General features: G+C 42.8%; 1 protein-coding gene across 1 annotated transcript; it reads left to right on the plus strand.

Annotated features, from left to right (window-relative positions):
- Window positions 1-683: 683 nt before the first annotated feature.
- On the plus strand, window positions 684-21,426 carry IGSF22 (immunoglobulin superfamily member 22; the record flags this gene model as incomplete). Its single annotated transcript, XM_082317298.1, is given in 34 exon segments — window positions 684-726; window positions 999-1,046; window positions 1,049-1,123; window positions 3,009-3,089; window positions 3,372-3,488; window positions 4,680-4,692; window positions 4,694-4,733; window positions 4,735-4,782; window positions 4,786-4,882; window positions 5,277-5,386; window positions 5,390-5,456; window positions 9,441-9,507; window positions 9,509-9,613; window positions 9,615-9,724; window positions 9,957-10,009; window positions 10,013-10,023; window positions 10,025-10,118; window positions 10,120-10,191; window positions 10,195-10,300; window positions 11,252-11,417; window positions 12,293-12,345; window positions 12,522-12,561; window positions 12,563-12,625; window positions 12,627-12,646; window positions 14,549-14,655; window positions 14,659-14,762; window positions 14,764-14,803; window positions 14,807-14,834; window positions 16,131-16,215; window positions 16,320-16,398; window positions 18,579-18,689; window positions 18,693-18,698; window positions 20,942-21,131; window positions 21,314-21,426. Coding segments are annotated over 34 exon segments (2,562 nt in total).
- Between the last annotated feature and the right edge of the window lie 5,566 nt (window positions 21,427-26,992).

Genomic DNA, 26,992 nt, shown 5'->3' on the forward strand with positions numbered 1-26,992 from the left:
GGATTTGCCTTCTGGTGAGGGGGAAGTGAGTATTTTTGTTCTTCTCAAAGGCCAGCACGTGGTCTACCTGCTATTGCAAGACTACAGGTATTGCCCCTGCATCAGCCATTGCCTTTGATTAGAAACATTTTATCTTGCTTTGGTTATCTTGGCTTAAAGCAATCTCCTTACTGGTTCTGCCTTGACACTGCAGTGAGGACAATGACACAGTTCCCAGCGACATCCACCAAGAGCAAAGTGTGCATGGATCCTTGTAGCATTCACATATCCCACTGTGTGTGATACACTTAGGAGAGCTGGGGAGGTCTTTGATTAAGGAAAAGTGCAATGAAATAGTCTAAATGAATAAGCCAGAATAATCCAAGCTGGTAGTAGAGTTTCTGTTGATTTTCCTGGTGTAAAACTGAGACCTTTTGCGATTAACCACAGAAAAACATCTCAGTTCCAGTGAGGTGTTCGCATGGAGCTGTTAGAAATGAGTATTAAGGGCCAGCTCCTTACTGGTCAGTCTGGCTGGGATAAAAATAGAGTTTTACCTGAACTGAAGAACTAGTTCTTACAAAAACAAACTAAATGGGTTCATTCTGATAGAAAAACGCAGCTCTCTCAAGCCTCCTGAAATGAATGAAGTTTAAAGGAGGAGGATTTGTCTTAAACTATGGGCATTTGTCTAAACAGAGGGCATGAGCAGCACTCGGGAGCTTAGTACAGCTTGTGCAGAACAGAGTAAGTCCTAATGGGCCTTCTGTACATTCAGTTTTGATACCTTTCTTGAATGACATCTAAGCATCTTGCAGCACCCCTGTGCAGCAAGGCAGCCCAGTTTTCCCATTGTGTAGATGACAACACAGGTACAGAGAGAGCAAATTATTTGGCCAAAATCCCACAGAAAGACTGGAAAGAAAGACAGTCCACCCTTTCCCACTCCTGGTAAATAAATCCTTCAAACAGTACTTCCCTGTTCTGCTTGATTAACATATTTTCCCCCCCAACTGAAGAAGTTGTTTCCAGGAAGTCTTCTGCCTTACTGGAGTCTTTTAGTATGGCGAGAGCTTTGAGATCCTTGCTGGAGAAAGCATTCCTGAATTTGTGGAAAAGCCTTGTCCACTGGCAACACCCGAGGGTGAGTAACAACAGTTTCTGGTGAAAGACAGTTCTTTACCTAGTACATGCCAACAACTGACTGCATTTTCAGGTGCTCTTAAGTATATTCACCCACCTCATGCAGTAAATATGGTCCATCATCTTCTACAAGTGGAAGAGTGGTAAACAAAACCAGGTGTAAACTGGAGTTCCCTCTGCCCATCCTCACTGTTTTTGGAGATTTGTCATGGATCAGTCAAAATCAGTAGGAAAGCTGCTATTCGTTTTAGCTGCTGGAAACCTGTCCTTACTGATTTAAATACAGCAGTTCTTCTTTATGCAAAACTCATGATCGAATGATTTGGCTGGGGCTGGAAGAATGTGACCTTTAATGCATAAGTAAATAAGCCTTTCCATCATGTATAATCTCTCCCATATGACAGATCAGTGACTGTCTAAAGTGACAGAAAGATCATATGAGTCTGTATTATATATCACAAAAAAAAAAATCACAAATCATTCCTGTCAGTGTGCAGACCACTGCTAATGAACAAATTTCATTCCCAGAGTGGTATCTGTGATGGATGTAAAGTTGTAATAAGTACAGTAAGCAAAGTAAAGCAAGGTTAATCTAATCTCCTCCATAAAGCAGACAGGAAAAGAAAACATGCATTTAAAATAAACCCAAACGGGGAAAGTGCGTAACAGGCCCCTGTTTGATTTTACTCATTCATTCATTAATTCCAACGTTTCTTCTGGAATTTTAGGAGACAAAACAATATTCTGACCTAAAGTTAAAAGAAAACCAAAGCCTAATGCAACATGGAAAAGAGAGAGTGGGTACCAACAGAAGAAGGATCCAGAATGTTTTTGACAGTATTTTTAAGAAGTATGTGCTAAGGTAACACACCTTTTTTTCTTACCATTGGCCGATTATTTTTTTTATTTCCACAGTAAAAACTGTAAAAAAGAAATAGTTAGGCACTATATTATTCCTCAGCAGCAATAAAAGTGTCCCCATTAGCAGTCAGCCTACTGCAATACTACTACTTTCAAATAGTGTTGTGTGTCTATAGGGCAGTGTTTCCGATCAACAGAAAAAGAGCATCAGAGCAGGAACCATTATTTCTGTTACTTGGTTTTGTGTTTAGCATAGTGAGGCCCTAATGCCTCTTGTGTGCTGTTCAGGCAAAACCAATGCTAACTCTTAATAATTCGTAATATTTAAGACATATGTCCCAGTTCAGCCCTTTTTAATTTGAAATGTCCCATGGCTGCAAAAGTTCTGCCCTCCTTCTGTTCTTTTTCTTCCTTTCCTTGCTCTGTCTCTTTCTCTCCTCTCTCCTTAATTCTTAGTTCACTCTAATTCACCTTTTCTCTCAGGCAGTCCTTTGTTTACAAGTCTGCCAGTCAGGGCGGGTCAAACTCTCTTTCTTTTCCTACACTACTCCAGAGTCTTAAGTCCCAACAGTTTCCATTCACCCTCCTCTGGTCTCTATTGCTTATGAAGTTCAGGGGTGATATTCACTTTCAGTGCAGAGCACCAGAATAAAAGGATGTCTCTCAGAAGAATGTGGCTTCATTTTGCTGTCTTAGGCCAAGAATGGACCTGATCCAAAATACATCTCTGTCAGAGGGAAGACTTCAGTCTGTTTCTGGGGCTTTGGGAAGGATGTGAGGGATCTTTAGGGAGGAGGGAGCATTGGATTTGGCCTCAAAATTTCTGCCCTCAAAGATTCTGGATTTTCAACAGGTCAATTCTGTTCATGATGAAAAAAATCCTGATTTAAACACAAATAAAAGGAGGAATTCACTAATGCATTTGCCATATCTGCCCCCCACCGCCCCAAACTATGTGGAGCTTTTACTTACACTACTTTCTCTGTTTTCTGTTTTTTTTTTCCAATCTGAATGCTTCTTCTGAGACGATACAGATAACTACAAGTGTATAGTGTCCGATACCCACACCGATGCTATCTACACAGTATCCTTGATCATGACTAAAGGTAAGCTCTAGAGGTCTGGCTTGATTAGTGATTAGACCAGTTATTAACAACTAGGCTTGGAAGAATTTTTAAGATAGACAAAATGGAGAGTCTTTGCAGGGCAAATTTGCTTTAAGTAGAGTGGGGTGAAGCAGGATGCAAGAATCTATCCCCTGCTGACTTTAAACTGAGCACTATGTGTCTTCCCCTCTGTGTCCACTGCACAAAAAGAACATATTTTCAAAGGTGCAAACATTGTCCTTATTATGGGGAAAAGCCTTTTTGTTCCCTGTATTTCCTGAGAAAAAAATGATATGAAGCATATGGGTATGAAATACATGCTGTGCATCACCAATGTGAATGGGAAAGACCTAGGCACCTACAAGAATGTGGCTGACAAGAAACTCTCTGTTATGCTGAGTGATAGGTAATCTTTGTTCTTGGATACATGAGGTTCTGTGTACAATGTCAACATCTGCAGACAAAAATTTGAGGGTCAAAATTGATGGGCCAAACTATGAAAAGCCTACTTTCTTTCCTTATATGTCTTTGCAACATTCATGATTCACTGGTCTTTTTAGGCTCAAACAGAAATCTAACGTTGTACAAGTCATAAACCAACCCACAATTACCAGAGCGCCCATGTGAAAACACCTTTCATGAGATAGCAGATTTCAGTTTGAAGCCTAGTTATTACACATAATAAGCCAAATTCCCCACTGACGTCAGTGTGGCAATGGTGTGAGTCACTACTGAATTTGGACCAGTTTTAGTGGAAAAGATGGGAATGCAAAATGCACCTTGGCACTGTCCTTTTAGTGGAAGTGAACTTTGCTCAAACAATGTTACAGGACTTGGGAGTGAGTGAATGGGCCTGGGCACAATGACAACAATCTTTTTTCATCTGCATATGCTTCCTACAACCAGCCAAATGTGTGCCTGCTGTTTGAAGGAAAACCAACCACCTTATATAAAGCAAACTTGCTTTAAATCAATGCTAAGTAAAAGTGATGCTGCCCACCTGCCTTACCTTTTATTGCAGTAGGACCATCTCTTAAAGATAAGCTTTGCCATAAGTACCATTCTTTAAGTATAATACTGATCTTTTTGATAAAGCCCTTAGTAGGGCTTGGGCACAGGCTATTTGGTAGTGCGGTAGATTACCTTATTTAAGCCAAATAGTGATCCTGTGCCAGGCACTGCAGCACTCTTGACAGATAATGCAGGAATATGTCAGTCCTCCTTCAGATTGCCAAATGGTTCCAGGTATGCTTTTAGATGTCATCTGCAGTTGCCTGAAGCCATTTACTTTACAATGACCTACAGTAAAGGAGAGGAAAAAAAAGCAGAGCTAAGACAGAAGAACTGAACAGAAAAGCAGTGTTTCTGTTGGTAATCAGCTTTGTAGGATTAAATGCAACTTTTACTGAACATTATCAACTGTAGTTAGCTTAATTTCCACTGAAGTTGAAGGAATGAATTGGTCTGTCTGCTACCACTCAAGAAAGAAATCAAAATTACTTCACTGAAGTCTAGCTATTTAGTGTAGGAAATCTGAGATCAGGAATTAAGCGTAACAGAGTGAATATTTGTCTTTTTGGTATTTAACAGGTGAGCCCCTAACTCCTGACAGAACTGAAACCAACGAAAGTGACTGAAAGACAAGACAGCAGTTTTTGAAATCTGCCTGCCAAAGAAAGTGCAAAACTTCACCTAGAAGTTCAATGGGAAAGAGTTGAAGTGGGATAAGTACGAAATCATCACATCTGATGATGGATTGGCCCACACTATGAAAACTGAGGGTGTTCTGTCCAGTGACTTCAAAGAACTCAGTGTTGAGACTGGAGATCTAGTGCAGAACACTCCACTCTTCATTGATCATAAGTAATGCAAAGTAAGCGTCTTTGGGCAGTGGGTGGATCAAACACAAGATAGCAGGGTTTGAGCTGCAAAATCCATAAAGCTAAAACACAAAGCCCCAGAGCTTGGGCTGAAAAGAATGGAAGCCACAGCCTCATAAAGCTAGTCTGTGGACAGGCAAGCAGAGGAGCATCAAGACCTCATTTTCACACTGGAATTTAAGTCCCAAGCCTGGAATCTCTCCTGCACAGGAGCCCATGTCAAATCCTGCAAAGACAAAGCCACCTGTTCTTATTTCCAAGGTGCTTGCTGGTATGTGCCATTTTTTCTTGCCAACCCCTTCCCCAGGGATTCCAATTCAGTTCGTCAGCAATCCCAAGAACACCCAAGTGAAAAAGAAGGGAAAAGCCTGCCTGGAGTGTGTGCTGACTTCTGAAGGTGTCACCCTGAAGGGGATGTAGAATAGACGAGTGACTGAGAGGTCTCCTCAGTACATCATGAAGCATGAAGGGAAGAGAGCAGAGCTTATCAATTAATGCTGCTGAGCTGAGTGACTCAGGAGATGGCACAGAGATCGTAAGGCTGTGCAAGACAGTGATGCTAATGAGCAGTACAGCAGTGCCAGTGTAACCGTGGAAGGTAAGCGTGAATGGCTCGAGAGAGGAAGAGGAGAAGGAATAGTAGTCTTTACAGTGTTCTTCAGTGAACTCTGCGGAAGAGCAGTGCTGCTTTGCTATAACAGCTAGGAAACTGATGTGAGATAATGCTGCTCTGCAGTCTATTTGTTGTTTAACGTGGAATAAGCCGTTAGTCTGTGCCCCCTCTTGGTAGCATGCAGATAAAAATTAAGGACTTCCCTTTGCTGTAGAAAGCAGTAGAAGCACAAAGCAGTAAATCTTCCATTTAAGTCCTTGCACATGTCACCTAAACCAGCCTAGTAAAGTGTACTGTGTTTTTTATTTTAATCAGGGTTGTCCTAACAAATTCTTATCTTGATTCTTTAAAGTGACTCATGGGACATTTGACTGCAGTCTGCTGAGGACCAGCAGCACAACATGAGGCTGGTAAATATTTAATATCACATTTGTTTGGTGAATTAATTTTGCAGTACCATCACTGATGCTGTAAACTTAAGTCTATGATATTTATAGAAAGACACAAGGCTGTTAAGAGCGGGGAAAAAAAGTTGGAAAGCTTAGCTTCATGCCCTCAGCATAGGCTGGAGAAGAATTTCAAAGTTAGGGTGTGGATTTTAGTGGCTGTTAGTATTTGAGATTACTTCTGTTAGATACGGACCAGCTTTGAACTATGCCCAGGTGCTTTCCATGAAAAGTGCAGCATTTTAAGACCGTTTTAAAATGAACGGAATGGAAGGAGGATAAAAGTATATTAGTGTATCCTTCACAGGTTCGGGAACAACTGAATATCTGACTATTCAGTTGGTAGGATGCTATGAAGGAAACTTCAGGGGCCAAAAGAAGCTCGGCTGTGAGGTCAAGCAGATTTTCTCACATGGAAGACTGACCTGCCCTAGTGCCCATCCCTGACAGATGTCTCTGTGAGGCTGGTCTCTTCCTAATAGTCCTGTGTTTTCTGTGTCAGATCATGCCCCACAAATCCTGTCCTGGTGTATGGACTTGGGTGGAACTCTATTAGTTGCATTTTGGCCATGTATTTCTCATTTTGTTTTCCCAAAACAGGCCAGAAGGGAGCGGTTTCCCAATGGCATCCCCAGCCCTGGACTGTCCAGGTGAGCAGCCTGGCAAGGAGTCTGTGGCGAGGGTTGAGTGTGGCTGGAGGTGGGCAAGGAAGCCCTGGCTCCTGGAGGATGGGTACCAGGCCTGGTATGCGAGTGCCCTCTGTGGGCCATGGCGATGGTGGCCTGAGGGGATAGTGTGGGGCAGGGGCCTTCTCTGACCACTCCTCTGGGACAAAAACCGCTTCTGTGGCACAGGTAACCTGGAAAGTCATGGCTGAGTTGCCTCTGACTCCTGTGCACACTGGAATTGCAGGCTGGTGCCTTAGTTACAGATTCATCTTTCCCCACGTGGAGTTCAGGTTCAGATACAAATATTATGTAGGCAATAGAGGAAGTGTTTGGCTGGTTTGAGAGCAACTCTGGAACAGCTAAGGGTCTGGACCAGTGCTAAGAGGCTGTGTTCTGCTTCAGCTTTTGGGTTCCTATAGCTACATTCCCTCCACTGAACACCCATAAAGAAGGGCAAAAACTGCTTAGGAACAGCCTTTCTCCATCCCCCTTTCTTCCCATGATGTCCAATTCACTAAACGACTTTCATCCTGAGGGCCTATCCATTTTGTTACGAGGTCTCCCTGCCATTAAATACCTCCTTGGTGTTTGAGGTGCTCAGTCAACAATCATTCTGCGCAGTTTTTCTGTTCACGTGCTTCCACCAGGATTTCTTCCAGAGACATTTGCAACCATGAAGAGCATGGGTGTGACGTTTGTGCTTTAATGGGGATCCTGCCAAGCTCTGTGTTGTCCTGAGTGGCACAAAGCTGGAAGGAATATGGCTTAATGACGGCAAATAGGTAAAATGCCCATGGTATTGTCAGTGTAATGAAAGGCTGCAAAACGCTCGTGGAAAGTTTTCTCCAAATAGCTACTGTGGGATTTGGCCTTGTTTGATAAAGGGCTTTTGGCTAAGGACGAACAGATGGACAGATCAGACAAGAACAGATCTAATCTTTCCCAGTCTACTACAGCCTCAGTCTTACTAAGTTTTGGCTTTGAATCTTGGCTTTTTCAAAATTTTCCTTCCCAGTCTCCTGTAAAGATGCTTTCACATTTGCTAACCCATTTTCTCAGCCTGTAGACTCGCATTCTTTCCCACAAGGTTGTCTTCTCACCACCCACCCTTCTCCCTCTCCCAGTCTCAGATTTTCAGAGTAATCAGTAAATGTATCCTTTGCATGCTAATGCACACACTTCATTACATGCCATGTGGCTCATCTATGCAAATGCACAGATCACTCTGTCCATGTAACACTGAATTTGTTTTGTCCATAGATCACAGAGCATTTTAGTCATCTTAGAGCAGGATCAGAACTCTGATCAGAGGATTCAGGGCCAGGGCTGGAGATGGTGTTTGTTGCAATGTGGGTTGTTTAGTGCCTCAATCTTCATGTCACATTACGCCCATGAAAAAGATCTGGATAGTGAAGCAGGGAGCCATCCACAAATTCATCATTGACAGAATGGGAGAGGAGCGTGAAGGGAGGTAAATGTTCAAAGGCCAGGGGGCAGAGAGTAGAGCAACAGTTGCCATTGGAGGTAGCCACCCCATCTCCTTACTGCTCTTTACCAGGTGTACACAAACACTTGCAGAATCAGTGCTTCACCAGGTCTCATTACCTGGGCCTGTACCATTTTACAGGCTTATTTATGTGCATGAGCAAAACCTCTTCTTTCTGCTTCTTTGTTCCCTGAGGGAGAAAATTGAACAGTCGTACTGGTTGATTTTAAGTGACTAAGCATAGGTTTCTGTGTTTATAAATCGGTGATCAAGAATTTTGGCCTGAGCCTTTACTTCAACGTTGTTGTCATGAGCAACAAGAAAAACACCTTTTCTGAAATTATATATAGAAATATATAAATATGCGTATTACTCAGCTCTTGGCAGCCAGATGGCGCCAGATGGACTTTCAGACTTGACTGCAGAATGGAAATAAGCCTCTTTCTGTCTGCTGAATCAAGGCAAGCTGGATAGATACCGCTGCACGGACAGCGGGACAAATGCAGCAGTAAGGATGCTGTGGCTGTAGCAGCGAATATTTATCATACCTGTGTTGCAGTAAAAAACACATCCACAGCAAAGCTTTGGTATAGGGAGTGTTGACTTTCCTTCATTCAAAAATATTTTTGAATGCCTTTTTATGACTTTCAGCAGAAGATTGTAATTTCTAAACTTACACATCGTGTGACAAAAATAAAAGGAAAAACACCAAATATATTTAGGAACCTGGTTATTTGTCTTTATTGTGTGTGGGACATCCTTATCATTTTCCCATATTACTCTGTAACAAATGAGGGAGAGTTTTCTTTACAAGCAGTACCTAACTTTGATTCTACTATCTTTATCATGATCATAGATATCCCAGTGTGGCCTGAGGGAAGAACAGCACAAAGGGCTGCTTCTTGTGCCTTGCAAAACTTAGAAACTGCCTGGAATCAAATCTCCAGGCCCTAGGGAAGTGAGGAGCTTTGGGGCTTGCTGTTTCCCAGAGGTCCCTCTTTTTCTGCTGAGCTGAACAACTAAAGGAGGTCAGCCAGCTCCCCGTACAAGAAACAGAACTAAATTAACTGAATCAAAACACGCTGAAGATTTTGAGTGTCCCCGAAGACTTTCACAAAACACAGGATTCTTAAATTAAAAACATGGAGTGTATGAAGGGCCCAGCTTTGGACCACCTTTTCTGGGAACTTGCAGATGCAGGAAAGATGTCAAACTATATTTGCAGCTGCAGCTTTCAGATGTTGTCTTTTCTTTCCAGATTCTCCTGTTATTGAAGAATCTGTACTCAAGCTTTTTGCTGCACACAGCCTTACTGTGAAGACCAAGCATCAAGGTGCCTTTCAAGGCAAAGCCAATGCCCAAAGTCACCTGGTTCAAAGATGGTATTGAGGTGACAGAGGAAGAGAAAGTGGTGATGGAGAAAGCCAATGATTGCGTTACTCACAATCAAAACCTGTGTAAGTGAAGACAGTGAAGCCATTATGCTGAATCTGAAAAATGACTGTGGCTTGGCTCCTGACAATCCTTACCTCAACTTTGTTAGTAGGTCCTAAATTAATCATTTTGTAGCAGGATAGCAGGACAGTCACTGGTAGATATGTTGGGTTACAGACACCAAAATTCAGACTTTCTTTTTAAAAATCTTGCAGTGGGGCAGACTCTGAGTTATCAAATCAAGTGATTCAAGAGAGTTTAGTTTTGCTGTAATTTACATTGATTTATACTGTGACAGGATATGACCATCTGAATAGTAGCCCTCTGTCACTCTGGTCAGCTGCTAACACTGCAGACAAACTAAAACCCCCACAGGGGAAAGCAGAGTTCCTGTAACACATGAGGAAAATACAAAATGAGATGGAAAGCACCCAAAGGCAATGGAGGAAAGCAGGTGAGTCACTTCGTCATCAAGAGGAGGATGGCTGGAGAAAAAGTTGTGAATCAAAGTAGGGGTGGTGGAGAGCAACGACACCACGTTTGCTACAGAGAAGGTGGAGGAAGGGAAAGCCTACTAATTCAGAATATGTGCCATCAACTCTGAAGGCCTCATCAAGCCCCTGGAAACAAAAGACATTTTTGCTGGAGAGCCTATTAGCCAGCTGTTTTTAATGTGGTTTCACAGTCTCGCTTCCCATTGTTTTTATCCGCTTCCTCCTTGCCAGTCTGCAAAAGAACACTGTCCCCTGGGCTTCAGGGGACAAGTTCCAGGGACAGAGCTTAGAAGCTGCTTTGTGCGTAGGCTGATAGCCAGGATCAAACAAATACCCACGTCTTTTCACTGCAAGTGTTTGTGGACTCAGAAACCCCTCAACATGGGCTGGCCACAAGAGAGGACTGACTAACACACTGTTCTGGTGTCAGTTACGCAAGCTTAGTGGGATACGACAGAAATGAAAAGTGGCTTTCTCTGGAAAATATTGTGGGGGAGGAGGGAAGATAATTTAAAAGGGAATGCTTAAAAACATTTTGTTTTGCAGCCAAAAAAGAAAATATGTCAGCCAGAAACTAACTTGGTTACAAAGCACTGCTGAACTATCTTCTGGGAGTTACAGTTTGGGTACTTCTTGTTCCCATTTTTCCTTTATGGACTGGAATCCTCGATGAAAGGGGATTTGCAGTCCCCTTTCCCCAAGACCAGAATGTATCACAGAAGATACAGTGCAAACAAGGAGTCTGGCCTATTGAAACATTCCAGAAAGAAAATTACCAAAATAAAGTAATATATATCAGTTCTCACCTAAAACTTTGCATTTTTGTCCAAACTTCCTATGGATTAGGGAAGACATTTCTGAGCCGCTCTGTAATGCATTGCAGAAAGAGCTCATTTTCAGAATAAGTGCAAGAATTGAAATGTTTCAACATTTGAAATGACAAAGGGAATTAGACTGCAAAGAAAGAGTCTTTAGAAAAAGGTTGTGGCCATGAATAAACCTTAACATACAAGTTACCCTCCTTGACTTCTTGTTGTACATACATATGTATGTATTTATACACACACACAGAGCACATACACAAAATTTGGAGTCAATGAATTCTGATTGTACTGTGCTAATTTGATTTTCTTCTGTGCAGAACCTCTGAGACAGGTGTCTCAGCCTCAAGTTCTAGATGTCAGGAAAGAAGATGTCACCATCACCTGGAACTTCCCAGCCCAAGACGGAAGCTCCACAGTGCAAAGTTACGTCATAGAAGAAAGGCAGCAATCTTTGTGTCTCGAACACCAAGGAGCCAGTCCAAGGTCAGACCAAGATTATTATCTGTTTTATGTAGGCAAAAAGAAAGTTAGATAAGCTTTGAATGTAAAGCTGAGTATTGATTATTCAAGGAAAATGTCATCATGGCATCTAGCAAGATACACATTTTGACATACACTGTTCAAAGCAAGATTTTCAGCCCTCAGGTAGAAATGGCTTGATACCCACAACCAACGATAAGAGGGCAGAACACTCAGCACCTCTGAAAGTCACACCTATGGATTTGGGTGCCTAATTTCAAGCGTTTATATTTACATGTCTCCCTACCTAAATTTGACTGCTTTTCCCTGACTTAGACCAGAACTGAATTAAACAAGTGACTGATTTTGTTGTATCCATCAGATAGCAACCATATGATCCATGCTTAGCACAGCTTGTATAACACATGGGAGTGTTCCTGTCAGCAGCAGCATCTGACTAACGAGACTTTTGCTTTTCCTTTTCTGTTAATATTTTGGTTCTTTCTTGGATTCTTTCCTCTGTCTCATTCGAAATGTTGGACTTTCATATTAATTAAGTTACAATCCATCACACTATCCAAAAATATCCTCCTTAAAGCACCATTATTACCATGGTAGATAATGGAAACACTTTTTAAGGCAAATTATTCAATTACTGAGTTTTTTTTCAAAATTGAATGGAGGTTTAACCTTGCTTGAAGGCTAGATTGTGAAAGGCTTGGCCACTCTATTGAGTTTGTTACACTATTGGCAATCCCACTGAAGTCAGTGGAGCAAGACATGAAGATATTTTTCCCCAGCATGTATGTTTATACCAGGCTAAAGACCATAATCTAATGGAAAGCAAATTATGCATTTTTCCTCTTATTATATGCATCAAAATTCCATCTTCTCCTTAGGGAGAGAGATATGAAAATAGAGAAGACCACTAGAGAAGTGAAGGTTAGACGTAGTAAGGGCCTCCCTGAACCCCTGAAATTTATATTGTTCTCCAGCAGTCTGGGAGCTGAAATTTCTTCTTGGTTTATCTCAATCCAAAAGCAATTTAAAAAAAAGAATTAGTGACCACTTGGGAACACTTTTATGGGTGATTAGAGAGTTGTGCAATTGCAACATGTGTGCCCCTAGGTACCAGATTCAAAGTGGATCGTTTTCTGGACGATACAGAATGAGTTCCGTGTGATAGCTGTGAACCGTGCAGGCCCTGGACTTCTCAGCATGCCCTCAACCTCTCGTTGCAAAGGATCCCATCAGTATGTTTCTTTCACTGTTTAATATCTAGTTTTCCTAAACATATATGTGATGACCAGATCTATGCATTTATGACTGAATGCTGAGGGAACGTGGCAAATTCCAGCCTGGCTCAATGTAAGGGACTGCATTGAGTTTACAGCTTAACTAAAGATTAAGGAAGGCCTTAATACTGTTGGCTATAAATGTAATTATATTCTAAGTGCCTGAAAGTGTGATATTATTCACTTAAAATGTGTAACTGTTAAGATAAGGACACAGTAAGAGATTCCCACCTGGAGGGAATTGACTATATGCAAACAGCAGAGATCAACATGATAAAGGTGCTCTAAGGTGTAGATACCTTTAGTGCTTAATGTGTAGGTAGCCAAAGGCCCTAATGTATGACAAAGAAAATAATTTCTCATGCATGTTGCTATGGTCCTTTCATCAGTCCCCCATCAACCCTTTTAAAAGAAGAGAAAATTCTTGCAGAATTCATGGAAGTTGCTTACATTCTTTTATTTTAATATTGCATTTTTAGTAATAAAGAATCTATGCCTAATTCTGGACTGATCAAAATCACAGACAAACTCCAAAGGATTACAGTAGCCTTAGAAATGCTGAAACGGGCAAACTTTATTTTGTGCCAGTTATAGAGAATTCTTACTCTATATGACCCTATAACTAAAGCATTTTAAAAACAAAAGGCTGTCAGAGGCCATCAATAAATAGCTTAAACTATTGATGGAATCTTGTAATAGATACAGGAGTGGGCCTTAGTAAGTGCACATAATTTAGAAAAAAACCTGGCCAAGTGTGGAAGCCGGTATAGCTAAAAAATGACAGAATTCTATGTAGTAGATGAGAGCCTTGAGGTTAAATAGTTACTCAGATGGGAAAGCATTCAGGTTCCTTTACATCAGGAGACAACACAAAAACAATTTAAAGCCTGAAGCTATGATTCTTCTCCTATTTGAAGAGTTGCATTATTTCACATTAGGCCTAGGAGAATATGTACTGTCCATATGCACCATATTCTTTATGACCCTGTGTGCTCATATGAATGTTCTGTATAAAAGCCCTTAGCATCAAGTTTGTCATGGCATGCTGCACTGTTGACTTTTTTGGGTTGGGGAGGACAGGGGGAGGTCATTGCATTTTAGCTAAGGCTTTCAGAGCAGAACATGGATTCGGATACACAACTCCCTGTTCATTTGATTAAAAACATACAGATATTTTTTTAATGTCCCATCTTTTGCTCTTCTTACATATTATGGAGATCTAACTAGACTGCTGCAAGGTGGACTAAAGAGCAAAAAGCAAGATCTGTATTTTCAAAAATGACCGCTAATTAGGGGTGCTGTAATCTTTGGCAAATAAACTTGAAGAACATGAACAGGATCTTGCAAGCCAGTAAGCAAATTCACTAATCCAAGCAGTCCAGATAGCACCTGTCCACTTTACACAGGACTGTAAGAGGGATTTATTAAACCAGAAGGGACACCAGGCACTCAAAGCTGTACAAGACAGATTATAGGAAATGTACTGCAGAGCTCACTGGTCAGCTAGGAATAGACAGAAGCAAACCTTTAATGCTAGACACCTCTCCCAAACACATGTGGAGAATGAGTGGTGGTCAAGTGCTCACAGAAGGTGCCCTTTCCAAGCTGAATTCAGATGATCCCATGTCAAATGTTGTGAGGATTTTTCTTAAATGGCCAACCTTGGAGCGGGTCTACGTGTATGTGCCATTTTAGAAACAGTATTGTTTTGTTGGACAGAATTTGCTGTGTTTACTAAGGCTCCTTTTACCCTAAAACCTTGCAGGTTCAGCATCTTGAAATAGGAACAGCTTTGTATTCACATATGCAAGCATAGGCCTGCAAGTACAGTAGTGTGTCACAGCTCTTCTGCTGTCACAGAGCCTCTAGGACTGCTGAAGGTGCCGGATCTTTCCAACTCCAGCATTTCCTTAGCCTGGCAGGAGCCAGACCAGGGAGATGTGCTGTCAGGATACATTCTAGAGATGTGAGCTGAGGACACCAAGAAATGGACAAAATGCAGCAAGATCCCTATCTCTAGTACCACTTACACTGTGGGAGGCTTGCAGAAGAGACAAGTACTACTTCTGAACCTGAGCTGTGAATGAAGCTGGTGTGAGAGAAGCAGTGGAGTTATAGGAAGGAATTGTAGCAATGCCACCTTCAGGTAAGACCTGCAGTATCTGTCCAGCTGGAACTCCCATCTATCAGCCGTTACTTTCCTGTGTTTTTAAAATATACCTAATTTTGTAGAGGGTTATCAGATTCATCTTGCACAAAGGAATATTTAGCATCACAGCTCTGCTTCTTTTTGCTGAGTTTTCAGAGGTGCCGAGAGGAGATGAACAGCACAAGCTGTGAAGTCCTTGAGCCAAATTAAAATCGTTCTGCTATCCTTCTTGCTGTCCCCTGAATGAGTATGTTAGGTATAATGGCAGTTGTTTCTTCCACTATCTGACCTCTGACATCACATCTCACATGTGATTACAGAGGTCACTGTTGGAAGATATTCTGATTCCTGTCATGGATACTGTAGTCTGAGTATGGGTTAGGAGTAGGTACTACAGCAAATAAACCATCGTGTTTGAAATTCCAATTTGTTGTAAATACGGTGGTACTGAGACAGGATTATAATTCTTTCAGGCACTCGGTTTGAATGGGGTGAACAGTCAGGTGCCAGCATGCTAAAGTTGGAATAGTATTATCAGAAGTCATGCTTCAAAGACACTAATTATGTCTTGAGAATGAAGGTATCATGACCTGCCATGAAATCCCTAGATAGCTTACTATTTGAGGTAGCAAAGTATTTAAATCTTTATTGTTTAGAACTTATGATTGCTTAATTATTAATTAGGAAATTCAGACTTTTTATGTCTTAAGATACTCCCAGATAACAAAGCATGGTGCTGACTGCCCTCAGTAGCAGCAACGCCAGCAAGAAAAGACGCGTGATTCATGAGTCGTGTTATATAACACTGATTCCTGTAGAGTAGAAGGACATTCAGGCTTGGCTGAGGATGTCTCAGAAGGCAACATCCAGGTGACCGATACAAAAAATAGTCGTTTCTCTTCTCAGTCTCCACTTTGGAACTACACAACCAGTCCATGCAGCACGGCTTTGTTACCACGTTTCCAAATACAGAAACACCAAAAAATCCCAGAGAGATTGCTGGCTCCAGACAAACTTGTCTGGTGTGGAATGGCAATACTGTACTGAAGAGTATGACAAGTCCTATAAGAAACAAACATTATACAAAATTGTTTGTGGCAGAAGGTGGACAGTAAAATGATCTAATGAGGCATTAAAGCTGCCTCTTCTTTTCCTTTGTTCTCGTTCACTTTTTACATGAACTGTTTTTAAATGCTCCTGTTCCACCTGCCTCACCTGAAATTGTCCTGAACAGGTGCTCATCACTAAGCTGTTGATTGCTGAGGCATTAATGTTTCTCTTCTGGTGGTACAGGTATTAGGAAAAGAGCCTGGCAACATTGCAGCCCTTACACTAACTGCCTTCTGCTGAAACAGTTCAAAGGTTTCTTCTTCCAGGCGTGACTCAACAGACTGAAGAATGGCTTTACTTTTCTGTGCAATCTCTCACTCTTTTAATTTTTTAATTTCTCTCTCTGTTTTTCTTTCATCCTCCCTGCCCCAGGTTTGATCTGACTGTGAGGCTGAAGAGCCCCATGGTGGTTTGTGCTGGGACAGCACCATGCATTCATACATCTTTCCCTGTGAGATTCTGTGTTGTGTCCTGTCAGAGGAGAAATCCTGCAATTAGAGTTTTCTTGGGCATCTGGTGAAATACAGCTGCGGGGCTCTGGAGGCTGTAGTTGTCCTTTGGCCTTTATCACACGAGCTGTCACTTTGGTTTAAAAGAAGTTGACTGTTGGAGAAAACTCATGCAGTGCTTTAGGTTCATGAAGTCCTGCGTAACTGCTCACTATTTTTATGGCTAGTCTTTTCATAAGCCTCCCTGTGGTGGTAAGGGTAGAGGGACTTCTGTGCACGCAAGTTTGTCAGCTGCACAATCCAACCTTCTGCAGCTGGAGCAACAGTGTTCAGCAAACCATAAAACATGAGGGAAGCTCTCTGATTCATCACAAGAAGCAGAATTTTTCGAGCATGCAACTACAGTTCATGCTAACTGAAGTGAACTTGTTCCTGATTAAACCTTGAGTGACCTAGGGGAGCGATCAGGTTGTAAAGGCAATGCTTGAAGTCCCAACACTGTCCTTTCTGAGGTACAATTTCTGTTAACATGGATGTTGAACTCATTTTTGTAGAGGGTAAGGGCAATTTCTGTGCTTTCCTTTTTTTTTAAGTCTAGACTACTGCACGCGCTGAGGCTTTACAGTACCTTGCAGAATCAGCCCCAGTGTAAAAATGTATCTCTCAGTCTAAATTGTACAAGTTTATCTGTATCACACCAGCTGTTTTCCCTCAGCTTTCAAGATGATCAAACTAATGAACTGTAGCATAAGCTTTATGTGGCGTCTCCCAAGCCAAGCCAGGTCTACGCACTTTGCTGGGGACAAAGCCTGCCATTGCCTTTACAGCTTGAAGAAATCTCTAGGATTGTTGTCCTTGAAACATTTTGCTGTCAGGCTGATCGTGTACAAGTGGCTCCTGTAGACACAGATATCCCTTTTGTGCTCAAAGACATGGTTTGTTTCTGTTGCCACTCAAGTCAGGAAGCAGAACGTTATAGCTGCACGTTTGTCTTGGCCAGGGCTCCCCACCGCCACCAGTGATGTGGCAAAAAGAAGGCATATCAACAAGAGGGAGGACAAGAACCATTGCCAGTCCTTATCCACAGCACCAAGAGATTTGTTTCTGACCTGTACCAGATTATCCTCAAGAATAGTTTTGGAGAAGCCCTTTACAACATTCAAATGCAAGTTGCAGGTACAGTATAGAGCAAACTTCAGCATCTTGGCCACCTCCGGGTATCGACAGGAGGTATTCCTCTGCTGACAGAAATGTCACACAATTTTTGCATCAATTCTAGAGTTGGGAAGGTGGTTTTTTTCTTGGGAAAAAAAAAAAAAATCCCAATCATACACACACCTTACCCAAAAAATGCCACAGGAGCAATCCAAAATGTTGTTTCCACTCAAGGGGAGAAAGACTCCCTGGTCAGAAAGGATTTTCCTACCTCTTGTCACTGTGTTTCTCAAGTCCCACCTTCACACTAGCTCAGAGCCAGAGCCAGTTAGCTGAGCCAAGCAGGGGAGCAGCATGGTTCAGAGCTGAGGGACAAGGAAGGTACTGCTGGGGCTTCGCTCACTCTGTCCAACGTGGAGGGAAAGGGTGAAGCAGTTATTGCTCCAGACATCCCCAAATGCTGCCTTGTTTTTCATGCCATTATTTGTTTGGGCAAATCCCCATAACAGCACTAACACAACAGTGTCTGTCCCCTCAGCAGTCTGGTGACACCATTTCCATTGCAAGTGGGTCTATGACAGCCAAGTGGAGGCAGGCTGGTTTGCTCCTTAGAGAGACTCCTATTACTCTAAGGATCTGCTGGGGGTTAGGGACCTTTGCAGTGTGTTTTGTACTTGCCATCTCTTCAGAGAGTGCTTTTTAAAACTAACAAACAACAGCCTTATTTTTACATCAGAAGGGAATTACATGCACAGGGCAAATTGGTCCTCAGGTTGCTCAGGGTAGAAAAAATCAAGGAAAGAAGTACTTTCCTAGACACACAGGGACTTTGGATGGGAGGAGCTGAAGTGAAAAATTTTTGCCCTAGAAAAGACAGAGGGAGGGTCCCAAACAGAAGAAACCAGTACTTAAATGTGCTCATTAATTCTTAGATTTCCCCTGACCACCCTCTAATCTGCAGCTGGTTGAAGAAGTTCCAAACACTGTGACCCTAAATCATAGCTCAGATGTAGAAGACGACTAGCAGACTGATCATGGTGTCCTGAAATGTGATGTCAGTACGGCCACGTGGTTCACAGCCGCAGAAAAGGTCTACAGCAACACGTACACTGTCACAGGCCTGCTCCCAGGGAGGAAATAATTCTTCTGAGTCATTGTCTGCAGTGACACTGGGGTCACTGACCCTCTGGATTCACAGGAACAGTGGTACATCTCCAAAGACAGAGGTAAGCATAAAAATTCATGACAGCACTGGAGGAAGACGGGTACTCTTGTGCATAAGACTCTGGACTAAGCTCAGGCTCCCTCTGTGGCCGTGGGTATACTAACTAACCTATTCTGCACCTCAGGTCCCCGCCTGGGGAATAAACACAGGAATACCTCCTGTCCTATCCCATCCATTTGTTGGCAATCTCTCAGGACCAGGCTTGCTTTTACAACGTGTATGTGTAGCACATTACATAGCAGTTCATACAGATGCTGTTTGAATTAAAATTCAAGACCGTAGGGGCCATCCATGCGCAGGGAGGGTGATATAACAGAAGACTGGCATTACAAGTCATTTGTCTCCTAGCATATTTCCAGTCTGACTGGGATTTGTTTCCTAAATGAAAAGCAAATAAATCTGTCACATGTAGGAGACTCTGTGACAGTCTTTCTGGGCCAGAAGCTATAAGAAGTCCCTAAAAGCACATTAAATTAAATACTCAGAGGCCACTTGTCAGGTAAACACCTTCTCCTTTGTTCAGTTGCTCCCTGCTCAGGCCTAATCACTAATAAGGTTGTCTCATTAGCAGTACTCTCAAACAAAACTGAACATGCCCAGCTCATCAAATCAAAATGGTAAGTGATCCTTCTGCCCAGTCAGGCAAAGCAGAATGCAGCTACTCTGAATAGTGAGATCCAAGCCAATTTTTTTTTGCTTGGCCTATGCCTGTTGTATATATAGTGTATATATATAGTAATACAAAACAAATTTTATATTGATATATATTACCAGACTATGCATATATTTCTTCTTTAGCCTATCCACATGCTGCTACAAGTCTTCTAATCCCATTAAAAGTAATGAGCAGAATAAGTAGTAATAACAGAATAAGTAGTACACTAAAATGAGTAATCAGGTGTCAAATTGTGTATTTGTATTTAACAATCAGCCTTCCTTGATTGGCGTAACTAGACCATAGCTACATTTGCAGCTGAGAAAGAGCACAGTTATGTGGCTGCAGTCGTGTTCTTGTATGGAAGTACTCTAGGCCTGGATTTTATAGAGTCTGAAATAACTTCAGTAACTTCTGTGTATGTAGGCGAGTATAGAAGAGTAGTGAATGGAGGAAAGCTAGGTTGGTTGTGCCTTGCAGTGCATTCCCTTGAACATTCCTTTGATAACAGCCGACCTGTCTTCAGGCAGGACAGCAGGGCACAAGCAGATATGAACCGATTTCCCATTCTTCATTATAAATGGCAAGTCACAAGGTTTATTTGCACAAAGCTGAGAGATGGTAGAAAAACTCTGAAGGATAAGGAGGAGATAAGCTGTTTTCTGAGAATGAGGTCTCATAAGAGAATTTTGCTATACAGTGCTACATTTAGCATCCAGGGGATTTATCTGATGGGACCCCTGCCAATGCAAAAGGAGATAATAAAGACTTCAAGAATTGTGTTTAAATACAGGCTGAAAATGGAAGATTTTCAGTGGACACTGGAAATTAAATTGCACGTGCAGTTCCCCTTGATTCCCCCAGAGCAGACTGTAGACTATTAATGTCTCAGAGCAACACCAGCAGAGCAAAATCCCTTCCTTTACAAGATCACCTGCTTTGGTTTATAATTGGGTGTAATTTAATCATGCATTTCTAAAGTGCCTTGGGAGCCAAATATCCAAAAGCACTTTACAATTTAATGGCATTAGTGAGAGAAGGCATCGATATATTCCCATGGAGCAAAAACCTGACACTTTATTTACAGACCAAGAAACAAAGAAATTAATTGCTTGCTTACAGTTGCATAGCAGATTAATGGGAGAATGAGATTTCTGATTCCTTCCTGTCTTGCTTTTCAGTTTGTATTTGTTTACATGTTGAGATAGGTATGCTGGTCAGATGCTGAGTGTACTGCGGGTATTGTTCATTCCTCCTCCTCCCTGAGTTTTCCCTGGTGGGAAAGAAGGCCCAGGTCATGAAATGTCATACCCAAGCTCTTTGGATTTGTACTCATGCAGGAGAAGACTCTCTGTCTTGATGGTGCTGGCTCTGTGTTTCCATGTTTGCGTGTGCAAGAGACAGTGCAGTGTGAGGCAGCCTATAGTGACTCTGTCCTCAGCAGAGTGTTTTGACTTCAAGACGGTATCCCAGGAAGAACTGAGCTTCCTGTTTTACGGCCCCACTGAAGAACCACAGCATGAGTCATGGCAACAACTGCACCATGAACTGTGCTTTCATCAGCAACCCCCACCCAACAGTGACCCTGTACACGGGCAACGTCAGCATCACATCCAAGTCTAAGTTGTGGTTCAACTCAGCAAGTAGCATCCGTCTGCTTATGATCCCTACAACTTGCACCTGCAAGCTGATCATCTGTGGTAAGTCAGGTTTGCAGCCACTGTGATTTGTTGGGGGTGATTCCCGCCAGGTTGAGTAACCACAGATTTTATGTCTCTGAGTATAGTTTACACCCTGCCATTTTCCAGGGCAAGTGCACTTACTGGGACTGGCACTGGATCATGCTTCTCTGGGCCAGTTTGGCTCTCATCCTTGCCCACAGAGGAAGAGATTGCTCAGTCTATAGGTACTGCAGCTGAAGCTGCAAGGGCCACATTGCAAGAACTTACCTTCATATCCAAAAAACAGCCTAACTCTGACATTGTCTTCCTCTGAAGTCACTGAGATTTGTCTTCAGTTGCTTGAAGGCAGTATTAAAATGGTATATTTTGGCTCACAGGTCTCATGAATTCCCTAGATGGCTCAAAAGCAAGTATGGCCATTTCTCAGTCCCTACCCAGGCTTGCCCTGCACCTGTGGCATACTTAGCACCTCCAAGCCATCAAGTGATGCATTCTGACAACAGCTTTGTGCCTTTTTTTTAGATATCACAGACACTACACTGGGTAAATCTGTTCTCTTCCTTTGTGAAATGGCAGGATTTTGCCAACATTGTATGAAAGCTAGTAAAAATTTCCAAGACACAAAAAGGAAGAACATCAGACATTTCATATTCCCCTCTCGCTTCTCTGTTTTTTTCCATGCTGGAAGCACCCAGTGAAGTTTTAAATCAGGTTGTAACACACAGCTTGGTTCCAGCTCGCTCAAATTGCTCCTGTGAGACTGAACACTTCCAGGTGCATGGGGTGACGATTTACTAACAGTGACCCACACATAGTTTTCCCACGTCACCATGCCCAAACTTAAAGCTTGCAGAGTGGTCTTACAATGTGTACAGCAGTGCCTTGAAACAGCTGTGTCCTTTGAGTTTCGTCAGCCCTTGGTAAGCTCACCCTGCTTATGATTGATTTACTAGGGAGCCTTCAAGGTTAAACATTTGAGAGCAAGAATTCTCCATCCTTTTTGTCTGTCATGACACTGAAGTATGTTTCCCCCATTCTGCCTTGCTAGGGAAAGGCCCTGGTGCCTCAGGACCTGTTGGTGTTCTCTTAAAGGGAACAAGAGAAGAGACACTCCCAGGCACAGCTTGAAATGAAACTGATACAGCACCAATAATGAGGGACTATATTTGGAAAGATCTTTTAAGGTTATTTTTGTCTGTGATCACTGCTTCTGGACAGCCTGCTGAGCCCCTCCCAGGGTTTGGTTCTCTCTGCTAATGCAGAAGTAGCTCAGTGTGGGTCCGTGGAGGGAAAGGATGTGCGTGCCGGGTTTCCTGCTCTGATTTTCAAGCAAACTCATCTGTCTGTGTGTGTAGGATACACGCAACGCTTCTTTCACTGAAACCAGCCACTGCCCACCTAAAAGACTGAAAGCAGTTCTTTACTGTTTTTTAAGGATTCCTGGTGTTACTGGGTCTCCCACTTCCCGCACTCCCTGATACACTCCTCTCTGAAGCCGCAGTTTCAAGCCACAGCTGGAGGACAGTTTCCTAATCCCTAAAATCAGTGGGAGCTTTCCCTGGCCTGGCACCACTGCCAGGCAGGCTGATGCACGAGGAGCCTTGGCAGCGCTGCTCACCTATGTTCAGGGAGGGCAGGCAGGCCTGAGTGGCACAAGAACAGCTTTCTGTCCTCTCAGAGATCTGATTGCTGGGGAGGACTTACCTTCTGCCTTCCCACACAGAGCTTGTTGAGGTGAGGACTGTTACAATAGGAACATACCTCTTCAAAGTTATTCAAAGCAGGCTGTTTACAAGCAGAGCTGGCTAAGGAACAAGGCCAGCAAAAGCACTGTGTGAGTGAGGTACTAATTTATGTTCAGATTACTTAATCGGAGCCTATTTCTGAGGCCTCCTCAGGCTCCTCCTTGCCTTGATCTGGGCAGTCTCTTGGGAGGGTCTCTCTGCTGCCAGGGCTGTTTGCAGCTGAGTGAAGTGGGAAAGCAGGAGTCAGAATACAAGACTGTAAAACTGACTTTAGGAGGTAAAGAATTCACTTCAAATTGAGCTTAACCGCAGGTTTATTTTAGATCTCAGGAACTATATTCTTGCTGATTTTAGTTCTGGAAGGGGGGTAGTTACTGCATGGAGTCAGGTGCTGTAGGACGTTGTACCTCATGTGAAAGCGCTCTTTGTTAGGCTGGGAGCTCCTTCAGACCAGGACTTGGAAGACTTTCTTTAAGGACTGTTTCTAGAGACTTTCAATGCTCTTTACCTGGTGACAGGCTGCCCTAAAGAAAAGGGAAAGGAGTAAGGAGCGATCTAAGGGATGAGCAAATCTGCTGAGTCAAATAGCTGTGCAGGAGTCGCAGGTGCTGATTCCATGGGAGCTAAACCTCTGTTTCTCAAATATCTGTCTCCATTCCTCTTAATGTATGCTCTTCTGTCTCTCTCCTTTAAGGACAGACACTTGCATTTTGCTGCTTAGCCATGTTTTCAGTTTCAGACTTTTTCTTAATATTTGCAAGAACAAATAGGGCATTGCTCCACCTCTGTGACACACAGCAGCATCTTTCCTGCTGTTGTAGCTCAGAAGGGGTGAATATAATTTTCCTTAGGCTGGGAGGTGGCAGGTTGCAGAGAACACAAAGCCTGTTAGACCCAAAGTGAATTATTTGGAACAGTGATGAACTGAACAAGGGGAAATGAGAATGAAAATGAGAACTCCCTAAATTTGGACCATTTACTTCCTAAAAAAACTGTGATCAGACAACAAAACATAGGGTTGGTTGCAGTAATTATGGCACTTTTACTCCTTTTTTTTTTTTTCCCCCTAAGAAAAAGATGATAAAAGCCTCCTGGACACAGTGACAGAAATTTTGCAGAAGTCAAAACACAAGCTGTAATTAGTGGTACTAGCTCTGCCTGGTCCAGCCTGCAGAACAACATTGTTGTGGCTCTGTAGTTTGTCTTTGTGTGGCTCAAAATGCAACCGCCCTTGGCTTCTGTCATGGTCGGTTAAACCAGGTGGTAGTGGGGCTTCTGCTCAGCAGGGACGCTTCTGATGTTTCCGTCTTCCTTCCCTCTAAGTGGTTTTAGACAGCAGGGTGCATGTTAAAGGTGATATTTATAATACCATCTGCTAATGTATCTTAATGGTAATAAAAGGAGCCAAAGATTGCGGTTTTCTCTTCTATATATCAGTTTGCTTCCGCACTGGTCAATGAGAATCCTGCTTCGGAGTTCAAGAGGAGGCTCGGGTTCTGTCTCCATGTCCCCAGACAGCCCAACAGGACCTCCATGATGATCTAGGCTTCATTATGTCAGATGATTGTATATAAACATAGAGTAAGCCATAAATCTGAAGTACTTAAATCCTTGCAATATGAAGAAAGTAAATACAGTCTGCAGCTTTGCAAGTGAGGGAGTCACTTTGTGAAAGAACTGGCCATAGAAGGTAAAACTTGAGATCCAGAAGGGTCCAGGAACTTCACTGCTGGCGGCCAAGACTTCATAAGGAATTACAGAATATCTGAACCATTGAAGGATCAACAGGTTGACAGATAGATAAATATGCATTATATATATATATATATATGCATATATATATACACACACACACACATTGGTGCTGATTCTTCTAATTAGAGTGAATTCTTCCAGGAGCCAGTTGTGCAATAAAAGCAGAGCAGTGGCCAGCCACAGACACACACTCAGTCTGAGAATATTTTGCCACCTTTGTTCCATCTGGAGCTAGGAAGAAGGTGTGAGGAAATAGGATGCTCCGCCCAGCAGGCCTCTAAGTTTTTGAAAGGAATTGTAAAAGACCAAATTACAGAAAGAAGCACCCGCTTTTGCCTGCTGTTAACCCCTGTAGGCTGCTTTGAAAAGAATTTGGTAGTATTTCTGCCTGGTACTGATTCATTCTCACATCAGGAACCACTCCACTTCGGAAGGGGAGTATGAAGGAGTCTCTGTTAAGCCTGCGAGCAGATCCATTTAATGGACTAGAAGCAGTTACACACACTGTGTTTCTATGCTATAAATCCTTGAAACCTGTTCCACTGGTGACAGGTGGCCTGGTTCGGGATTAATGAAACCAAATATCTGTGCCACTGCATCAAACAGCTGAAGAAACTGGCATCAGATCCCCAATCAGACAAAAATGTCCATACTACCCTACTTTTTCCTCCTGGAAATTTTGCTGGGGCGGGGGGGAAGAGAGATTTGGCCATTTGTCTGGGATTTCTGGGCAGCGAGCAGCCTTCCCAGAGCAATCTTTTGCAGCAAGCTGCCTTCTCCCTGGAAGTGTGGACAAACAGCCATTGTATGCGGGATTGGCTGTAGCAGCAAGGGGCGAGCGTGCATCAGGGCTCCCCATCGCAGGGCACCAGGGACGTGTTGTAACACAAGCCAGGTGCCATCATCGCGGTGTTGGATCGGTTTGTGTTGAATGTGCTCTGTGGGGTGCGCGTGGCTGTGTTTCAGGGTTCCCCAGACAGGAAAACTGTAGCCAGCTGTTAGTGTTAGTTGGCTTGTGTGGGGTGCTGCGTAGCTCCAGGGCAGAGCCACACGACTGATGGGTATAACAGTGGCACAAAACTGCCCACCACAGAGGTTCAGTTGGCTACCGACTCCATGCTGAAGCTGTCACAGAAACAGAAAATGAGCAAGGAGACATTGTATCTGCACAGTAAAAATACCCAGTAAATTAATATTTTTAATTGCTGTTACACAGAGAAGAAAAAAATACATTCCAAACAAAGAATTAAAATAGTAAAATCAGCATAAAAATGTGTTAAGAAAAGATCCCAGATCAAGTGGCTGTACTGCATGTGGTGACCTTTACAGTCACAGTAAAGGAAGTAAGTGCTAGAGACTTTCAGACGTGGCAAAATGCTTGACTCCCCGGGGGAGAGCAGCTGCTTCGGTCACATCTTTCAGTGCACTCTGCCTGGAATGCGTGGGAGAGGGGCTGGAGCGAGAGGCTCGCATGGGTACAAGACACGGACATTAGTGTTCAGGACAGACCAGCCAGTCTGCAGCCTCAGCCAGGCAGAACTACTGCTTACCCAATGTCATTGCTTTTTCCTTCCCTGTTTGGTTTTTTTTTGTTTGTTTTCTAGTTTTTGGAGATTTATTTAACAAAGCGTCAGGTTCTGCTGCCCTGACCCTGCCAGCACCATAGGCTTGGAGCAAGCCTCCCCAGGTGAATTGGGAGCAAGGCTTGGTCCAGCAGGATCCTGCACAAGCAAGGTCTAGATAACGTGTGTTTGTACCGATTCAGCACCATCGCCCAACGGGCTGGCTTTGGTTTCTTGCTTTTTATCTGTCAGGAAAAGGTTTCTTTTATTTCCTGATGCTGCCTCTGTCTTTTGACTGATCCAAATTGGCCCAGTCGTGCTCCCACTGCAGCCTCAGTGGCTCGGCCCCTGCATCCCTCTTATATGATACTGGCCTTGTGCTTCAGCCTCACTGTTGAGCCGTCACACCACTCCAGTAGCTCATCCTACAGCAGCGTAGTGTCACCACAGAAACAATACAAGCCACAGAAGTTTTGCCATTCCTGCCAACTGGCTACCTTTTTTCATTTGTAGTCTTATCTAGAGTTGTATATTTTTATTCTTTACAATAAGAGCAAAAATAAAATAACATTAAGAAAATTTTCCTTCAAACTAAGAAAACTAAAACCCATCAAACATTTTAAAGAAACCATAAAAATTTGCATTGTGTTTGCTTCTGAGTTCATATTAAGATAAGATTTTACTGCAGCTGCTTCAAAATTATGGTCCATTTCACATGTACACAGCTCACGTTCCTTGGTGTGTAATTCCTTGCCTTCATTTGTGTTTGTACAGCAGCTAGTGCTACCAGAACTAAGAAGTTTCTAGCTGTGGTCCA

Source organism: Platalea leucorodia, assembly GCF_965183815.1.
Source record: "Platalea leucorodia genome assembly, chromosome: 7".
Lineage (NCBI taxonomy): Eukaryota > Metazoa > Chordata > Aves > Pelecaniformes > Threskiornithidae > Platalea > Platalea leucorodia.